This window comes from Labrus mixtus, chromosome 1 (assembly GCF_963584025.1).
Source record: "Labrus mixtus chromosome 1, fLabMix1.1, whole genome shotgun sequence".
Taxonomy (NCBI): Eukaryota; Metazoa; Chordata; class Actinopteri; order Labriformes; family Labridae; genus Labrus; species Labrus mixtus.
In genome coordinates this window covers 7744111-7753101 of record NC_083612.1, presented here as the reverse complement: position 1 = coordinate 7753101, position 8991 = coordinate 7744111, and the positions used below count along the sequence as shown (strand labels likewise).

At 40.5% G+C, this 8991-nt stretch overlaps 1 protein-coding gene across 2 annotated transcripts; it reads right to left on the bottom strand.

Moving 5' to 3' along the window:
• Positions 1 to 1507: 1507 nt before the first annotated feature.
• Positions 1508 to 4165, bottom strand: agrp (agouti related neuropeptide). 2 transcript variants are annotated; one of them, XM_061046180.1, is made up of 4 exons: positions 4102 to 4165; positions 2716 to 2914; positions 2489 to 2589; positions 1508 to 1868 (listed from the first exon to the last, which is right to left on the bottom strand). In XM_061046180.1, exons 2-4 carry the CDS (start codon positions 2852 to 2854, stop codon positions 1677 to 1679), a joined length of 432 nt encoding a protein of 143 aa, XP_060902163.1. In that variant the 5' UTR covers positions 2855 to 2914; positions 4102 to 4165; the 3' UTR covers positions 1508 to 1676. The 2 variants fall into 2 exon arrangements, with proteins under 2 accessions (XP_060902163.1, XP_060902170.1); XM_061046187.1 differs by having other exon boundaries at positions 2489 to 2586.
• Between the last annotated feature and the right edge of the window lie 4826 nt (positions 4166 to 8991).

The following is an 8991-nucleotide window of genomic DNA, read 5'->3' as shown; positions in this document are numbered from 1 at the left end:
CTCTTAAATTGATCTGTATCTGTCGTTTGTTCACATTGAACTCTGATGCTGGTTCATACGATGCCCGCTTTGACACCCTGTGAAGTCTAGAGCTGGATTTTGGATGTGACATGAGACCTTTTTTCAGGGTAACAACATTTTAGCCTCTCTCATACTGATGTTAGCATTGAGCCTCATCATGATACAAACTTCTAGCTAACAGTAGTGTTTGCTATGTGCAAGTTTTTGTAATCTTCTTTAATTACTTTAAGTTTATTAAAGTAATTTTATTATAACTTTAATTTGATTGATAAAATTTAGTTTTTGTTTATGTCCTATAAAAAACGATATAAAAAAATGATGGCTCTCTTTTCAGCCTTCTCTTGTATTGTCTTACAATAGTAGCTATAAGCAGCAGTAAACAGCTTGCTTCACTCAAAGATTCATATAGGCTAACGTATAGCCGGGGTGTTGGCCGCTCGACGGCTCCAGCTTGCAGTGTCATTGTCTTAGCTGCATGTCGACTGCCTGAGTTGAGGTGGTAAATCAAGCGGCTGCCTCGGTGTTGAAAATTGAAGTGTAAGTGCAGTTCCTTGAGTGTCCACTTGAGGCTGGCTGCAGAAGAACCAGAAGTCCCACACATACCCCATTTTAAAATATGTATGTACCCAGCCTGGTACATAAAACAATTTTGTTATGAATAGTTTATTTCTTTATCAGTTTATACTTTATGGGGGTTATTTTTTTTAACTCAAACATTTGGATTCTATGAAGGATACCAGAGGTGCAGTCAGATCAGTCACACCTCTATGCATGCAGAGGTGTGACTGATCTGACTGCAAGCGGCCGCATTGTAGCTGTTTGTCGGGAGGCTTAAGGCCCTAGCTCCAACTCTTTCTCTGTCGTTAGGTTTACCGAAAGTCTGATAGAGTTAGCATTTCCAATATGGCAACCGCCATGAACGGCTTCCCAAACAGCCCTTCAGAAACCAATTGGTGACGTCAGTGAGACTTCGTCCATGTTTATATGGAGTCTGTGCAGTAAACCCTTCTCCATGTGTTTTTCCCGAATTACAACCAAAAACTAAATTAAAATGTCTTGGCTTTATAAAAGGTCAAAAAGATTGATTCTATAAAGAAAAGGGGGGATTGAGCTATGTGCTCAACTGCAAATTATAATATATAGTAGTGACTCATCACTCGTCACTTAACTGGCTTTTATAATACATATACACTGGCGGTTTTGGGGGTCCTTATACAAGCTTTTGGGGGTTGGGCTTTTAGAAAACAATCTTGATTACATGAAAACGGGACCTTCATTAAAATCAGGCTCAAAACCAATTGTGTAAGCAGGGCAGAGACAGAGGGGACCTGATGTTGTTCAAATTATTCAGATGCTGGACTAACAGATAACTCACAGATCCCATATGCTCTTTTGTAAAGCTCCTCCAGATAACACTTGTTATGAATTGGTGCTATACAAATAATAATGATTGATTGATAAAACATCTCACTTTGTCTTCGGGAAATACGTTTTACCCACAGTTGTTTATTCACAAAGAGCACATTTTAAATGTGTTATAGAAAGAGCATCAACATGGTTCCTGTCAGCAGACCAGGTTCCAAACGGGTGTGACATCAGGCGTGTTGTCAGATGCGTCGTCAGGTGCGTCGTCAGGTTTGTCGTCAGGTGCGTCGTCAGGTGCGTCTTGGTGGGCAGGCATGTCCCACCCGGCGGCAGTAGCAAATGGCATTGAAGAATCGGCAGTAGCAGGTGTCGCAGTGGTCACAGCAAGGCAGCGGGTAACCCAGACAGGACTGCTGGTGTGGGATGCAACGACGAGGAGAACGCATGGCCCGACCCTGCAGCTGCAAACCTGCAGACGAGTCCTGGAAAACAAGGCAGGAATACTGTCAGACTGCTCACTTGGGAAATTTGTAAAAACAAAATCTTTATTTAAATGTTGTATTCATATCTGTCTGGTTGACTCCAAATATTCACAGAGCTTTATAGCAAAATACTGAAGAATTGAGAGAGCTGCAAAGACCAATGTTTTCAACTGTGGCTTAAAAATGACTAGTTTGTACCTCTATGTTTTTTCTCTAATAGACTGCCAAACTATTGGTGCCTTGTTTTTTCTGCAAACCAGTTGCAACATGACCGAGGGTCTAGTAATCATTGGGGTCAAAGAAAATATATACGGAAGAGTGCTATCAGCATAGCTGCATAGCTGAGGTAATAACTTAAATGTTCTAACAGCAGCCATATTTAGAAGAATGTAACATAAAAAAAAGAAGAGGGCCGAGGCAGCTACCCTGCGGAACACCAAAATGTTCTCCCATCCTGTATAAAACTTTCCAAAAAAAGCAAATTAAAACACTCCCCACAGAGTAACCAATGTCTCAAAGAGTTTAGTGGTCCTTTATATCAAAGGAAGCATTCTAAATCTCATAGAACCACATAGGCTGCATAAACCATAAACATGTATCTTTAAATAAGCCACACCCACCTCGTCGTAGGAGCCTGTGTCCATCAGGAAGTGGTCCTCCACCGAGTCGACAGGTAGCAGGATGGGGTCATGCACAGGGTCTTGGGCGTGGCCTCTCTCTACTGGACATCAGACAGAAAAACAGAGCTGAAAAGTTACCTGTTTCCACTTTAATAATTCCACCTGATCTCCTGAGGAAGTGATCGCTACACCAGGGTGACGGTTGAGTTGGTGTTAATGTTATCTACCGATGTCAGACAGGTAGGAGGTGTCAGCTCGGCGCCCAGCTGCCGGACCGTCATCCAGGGGGATGTTTCCATGAACCAGAGAGGAAGATAGATGCAGCAGACTGAAGGAGCAACAGCAGAGTAACACAGAGCCAAACATCCTGCTGTCAGAGAGATGAACTACAACTCCCACAATACTCAGCTTCTCAAAGAAGAGCCTCTGTATGGAAAAAAAGGTCAAGGTTAGTGTCTTTGAAAAATTCTGATTTCAATAAATACAATTTCTACAACTATAGAATAATTATTTCAGATTTGGTGTAGATAAAGCACACAATTTCTTTGGATATTGCTCTATTGGATTGCTTCAACGTGCATTCTTAAAATTGGCTGTAATTGCTGCAACTTCAAAATGTGCACAATCAAAGTAGGTTTACTAGATTTCTTTCATGTTCAGGTTGAGGTAAATTTGGTTGAGGAGAGAGTCGCATTTTAAACACAGACAATACATAAAACATACAATGTGGAAATGCATGGTACAATGGCACATGGGTAAAAGTGCAGAAGTGCATAAATTGTGCAGGTTCAACTCATACTTTATCATGAAGATAGACACAAGGAAAATGGGAAACTCTAAAAACTAAACTTGGGAATATTCTAATAAGAACAGACCCACAGGGAGGGAGAAACACAAGGATATCCATGTTATCAAACAGGAAATAATATCAAAACACTGACGTAAAAAGAGTACAAAACCAAACAAGAACAAATCATGACAGAAGAAAAAGAAGAAATGTTTTATTAATCCCTGCGGAAAGTTTTTTTTTCACTTTGTTATTGAACATGCTACACACAAATAGGCAATGAAATACATGCATACGTAGACAAATGTGCAAGCTCAGCATCCAATGGAAAATGCTAAATGGACTGACTCAAAGCACTTTGTACACTGCAAGGTCACACTTCTCACTTTTCAAACATTAGCTAAACACCTGTCAGCAACATCAGCCAAATATTATAAATGACATCAGTTTAAATTCAGACAGAAGACATTTGTATAAAACTTTAGTTTAAAAGGATTCAACGGCAAAACACAAAAATATGATTAAATGAACGAATGACTGTATTCATACATGAATAAAACTTTATTTTTAGATGATCTAACACAGTGTAAGTGAGTAAAGCAGCATTACAATAAAAGTCAAATTCTATCCTTTTATATTGAAATATATAACACAATAACAAAAAGCATTATTTCATTTTAAAATATTATTTCATTTTATATTACTATATACATTTATGTAAGAAGTCAAATGCCAGTCAATGAAGCTCCATCAGAGAGAGAGTGGATGAGAGACCCTGAAACACACACACACACACAAAAGAGAGAGAGAGAGATGGGTTACTCACCTGTCGCTGTGACTCCTTGCTGTCTCTCTCTATCTCAGGGGACAGACGGGCGATTTAAAGGCCCCTGGAGAGGAGGGAGGTCACATGACCAGCAGGGGGTAATGACTTGGGAGGGGAGGAGGGGGTTCTGACCTTGTGGAGACCATTAGATGGAGCCTGTTGTGTATCTAAACTGCATGCATAAGTGTGCATGTGTGTGTGTGTGGTTGTATGCATCATAGATTGCATAAATGAAGTGGACATATGGTCACTGTGATGTCACCTGTTTGTTTGTGAACGTTGGGTTCAGCATTTTGGTGTTTGCATTTTCATTTCTGGAGCCAGAAGTGACCATATTTGGACAAAAGCGTAGATAGTTTTCACTTTGCGTCAGTGAGCACCTTGGTGTCAGCTGAAAAAACATGTTGTCTTGGTTTACAAATGAGTGTGTATGTTTAGAATCCGTGCCCACAGATTCAAAATTTGTGCTGAATGATTGATTTGCAACCTGTGGAAATGTTTTTTTTTACCAAATTGTGGGCATATCTTCGCACTTTTGTAACTGTTTCCTACACTATCGGCACAAATTCACACAAACTGTGGGTATGCATTTATATACAGGGCATGGATTTTTAAGCTGTGGGTATGAATTTGGGTATTCACTTTTAAATGTTGGTCATTAATTAGTAAACTGTGGGCATGAATTTGTAAACTGTGGGCTTGGATTTGTAAACTGTGGGCATGAATTTGTAAACTGTGGGCTTGGATTTGTAAACTGTGGACATGAATTTGTAAACTGTGGGAATTAATTTGTAAACTGTGGGTATGAAATTGTAAACTCCATCCATCCACTATCTTTACCGCTTTTCCAGTTTGGGGTAGCAAGGATGCTGGAGCTGATCCCAGCTGTCACTGGGCTGTTCATCAGTCAATCAAAGGGCTGACATTTAGAGACAGACAACAAGCCAAACTCAAATGCTCGGGGAGAACATGTAGACTCTACACAGAGAGTGGGCATGGATTTGTAAACTGTGGGAACTTATTGGTAATCTGCAGTCACAGTTTCACTATCTGGCATTTGTTATGTTGGCAACTATTTGAAAACTGTGAGCACAGATTTATAAACTAATAATAATAAATAATAATAATCAATTTTATTTCTAAGTGCCTGTGTGCCTGAATGTGTATACTGAGGTCTAGGAACCATTTATCCACCCATCCCTCCATTTACAGTATCCATCCATCCATCCATCCATCCATCTATCCATCTATCCATCCATCCATCCATCCATCTGTCCATCATCCATCCATCCCTCCATCCATCCATTTATCCATCCATCCATCCATCCATCCATCCATCTGTCCATCATCCATCCATCCCTCCATTTATCCATCCATCCCTCCATCCATCCATCCATCCATCCATCCCTCCATTTATCCATCCATCCATCCCTCCATTTACAGTATCCATCCATCCCTCCATCCATCCTTCCATCTATCCATCCATCCCTCCCTCCATTATCCATCCATCTATCCATCCATCCATCCATCCATCCCTCCATTTATCCATCCATCCATACATCTATTGTATTTATTTATAAAAAAAAAATAGAGCCAAAGAAAATTATAAAAACTTTGACATTAGTGTCCAGTTGTGTTTGTTTACATGTGTTTTGTTTGTGTCAGGATATTTCAGAAGGAGGGATTTCATTGAAATTGTTTTTCCACCGTAAATAAACAATGTTTTTAGACATGTCGTCTCACTGATGATCCAGCTCTCTGTGTGTTTGATTGAATATCCGTTTATTGTTTCCAGATAATGGAAATGTTCTTTAACGGGCTGATGAACTGAAGAGACCGTCCACTTCATGTTTCTGTGTCTAGGAACAAGCAGGCGAACTGCTGCCACACACTAACAGCATTTATAGCCTAAGCAGTGCTCGCCCATAGAGGGGCCTTTTCATCATCTGTGTGTTGTCGAGAAATGATCTTCTCTGCGTGTTTGATTGGAGAACATTTGATCAGTATTAAGACCTCATTAATCTCTTCATTCTTCTTGTCGTCCCACTCAAAGTGATTCTCTGAACCGTGACCCGCTGATGACATCAGAGCTGCACTCAGCAGGTGTACGCTGATTACAGTCCATCGGCAGGAAATGTTCTTAATAAAAACATGTTAGACCTCTTCTTCAACAACAACTGTCGTGCACTTCAGCTCGAGCCGTTACTGAGGCAACACTGTGGGATGTTACCGGTGAGATGTGGAAGTCAGAGTGGAGATTCATCAACTCCTCAAGCACAAAGACAAATGCTGCTCTTTTTCAGAAAAGATTGGTTTGGACTTGACTTGTCCAAACCAATGGATTGGATTGTATATTTCTTTTCTAGTCCTCTGACTACTCAAAGTGTTTTTACACTGCAGGTCACACCTACACATTCACACACTGATGGTAGAGGCTGCTGTGTAACGTGTCCATCAATTCATACAAATTCATACACCACCGATGAAGCAGTTTGTGGGCCGACTGTGGCGTCGCCTCACATCTTGGCCAAAAAGTTGCACTTGAACACACCACAAAGACTACAGCCGAAGGCCAACCACCACGTACGTTCTGAGAGGAAATAACTCTCCATGCCAGCAGGCGGCGGTAGTCCGTTGTTATGATACGAGAAGACCATTTTCACACCGCTGTCGCGTAACACTTGTATTATAGGTAGTCTACTAATGGAGAATAATGTCTGATAAAAAGTAGAAAATGGTGCTGGCGTTGTCAGCCCTTGATCTTTTAGTGGAAAAAGAAAAGAAGAGGCGGAGGAGACAAATAAGGAGAAACCGCACTAATGGGTGAAAGCATGGATACTACAGCGGCATGCTCAAGGGGCTTTCCTGAACCTGTGAGGAGAGCTGGAGATAAATGAAACCTCAGAACAGCCAATCAGAGTGATTCATCTCACTGACTGCCGACGCAGATTCAGCATGTCGAATCGGCCAAATAAAAGGCAGACGGGGGCCGACGGGTAGCGATGGAGCTGGACGACTGCTCACCGACGGTCCAACTAGGACAGACGGCCGACGATTTCCTTGGTGTGTCAGGGAGCTTAACACTGTGGTAAATGTACTGTAAAAATGCAGAGGTGATATTGTACCTGCAGACTAATTCAACTGGACTTAAAAGCAGTAAAAAAAGGTAAATTGGTGTGCAGGTATCTGCTGCTCTGCAACTTAAAATAAATACATCTAAATAAATAACATTTCCTCTAGTATCCATGCACCCAGGTGTAACCAGGTGTAATGCCCTGTACGTCCCAGTCTCAGAATATTCATCTTTGGTCTTTCACATTAAGTCATATACAGAAAATCTACCAAAAAGGGACACCCATGAGTTTCCTCGTTCATTATTGAACAGCTCATTTAGCAGACACCTCAAACAAACATACCCTGTAATAGATATGTATTTATGTATGTCTGATCCGCTCTGATAACTGAATGGACCCATTTTGTCTGTGACGTCTCGAATGATGAAAGAAAGTTAACAAGTTGTGAAGAGTTTGATCTGAGAATCAGCTGATCGGTTTGGATCTGTGGGAAGGTAGAAGAGGTCATTCTGCACATTTGTAGACGATTGTAATTTATCTTTTTCACTCATGTACCAAAACAACAACTGGCCTGAATGAATGAAAAATGCTACTCTGTTGTGAAACACAAAGTAACTGTTCAGAGATTTGAACTTAATGTTTTGAACCAAATAAGTCTCATTTGAGAATTGAGCCTAACTAAATGAGAGAAACTGTAATATGGGACCTAATGGGGATTCACTAGTGTGTGTAGCCGCCCTCAGGTGGACACTCAAGGAACTGCAGCTTTTGCACTTCTGCAGTGATTTCAGTTTTCAACACTGGAGGGTGCTGTTTGACACAGACAAACAAGAAGAGGTCTGAAAAAATGTAATGATGCATTTTGAACACTACAAGCACTACACTGAATTCATTCTTGATCTATCAACACTTTGTCGACTCTTTGTTATACAGACTGTGTTTACCGAGATCTTTAACACAGTATATGATCTTCAATGTTTCACCCCTGAACCACACAGACATTTCAAACATTTCTCTAACATGTCACTGTTAGAGAAAACTGTAAACTATTTCAAAACGGTCTTACACATTTTGAAGATGGCTAAAGGATTTGACTCTGGGTGTGTCCTAGGTTTGTAATCAAGACCACATTAACTGAGACATTAACTGGGATCTTGTGATTTTTTCTGGGATGTGGGTGTTGAACGCAAAGCTGAAGTCCACAAACAGGATCCTGGCGTATAGTTCCCCGGGGAGTCGAGGTGATTCAGGATGTAGTTCAGTCCCATGTTGACTGCATCATCCAGAGACAAGACCGGGGCCCTTTCCGAATTGTCACAGTTCAGTAGGCAGTACGTACTATTCAGTATGGAGTTTCAGTATACTGAACTTTCGTGGTCATTCAGTATGCATTTTTTGGGTCCACCTCAGTATACTGAACATTTCAGTATGGATACTAACTTTCGGGTTTCATGCAGTATGGATCGGATGCATGCTTTCAGGAAATGAATTGTATTTTACCACCCACAATGCTGTGCGAAATTAAACGTAAATCGGCACGTCACATGCGCCTCCAAATCAAAACAAACAAGCGTGGATTAATTGAATCAATTTTTAATCTTGAGTTAAAGTCCCGACTGAAATCACTACTTTAAATTAACAACAGAAAATATAACAAATATCTGCATTATTATAAAACCTTTCCACCTCTATTTAAATAATGATTTCACTATTTAAATGTGTCTTTATTGGTTTATTTTACTTTATATTCCGTATATTACTGTCTTTCATTTGTACTTTCCTTTATGTACTGTATGTGATTTAGTTATTTAATCTG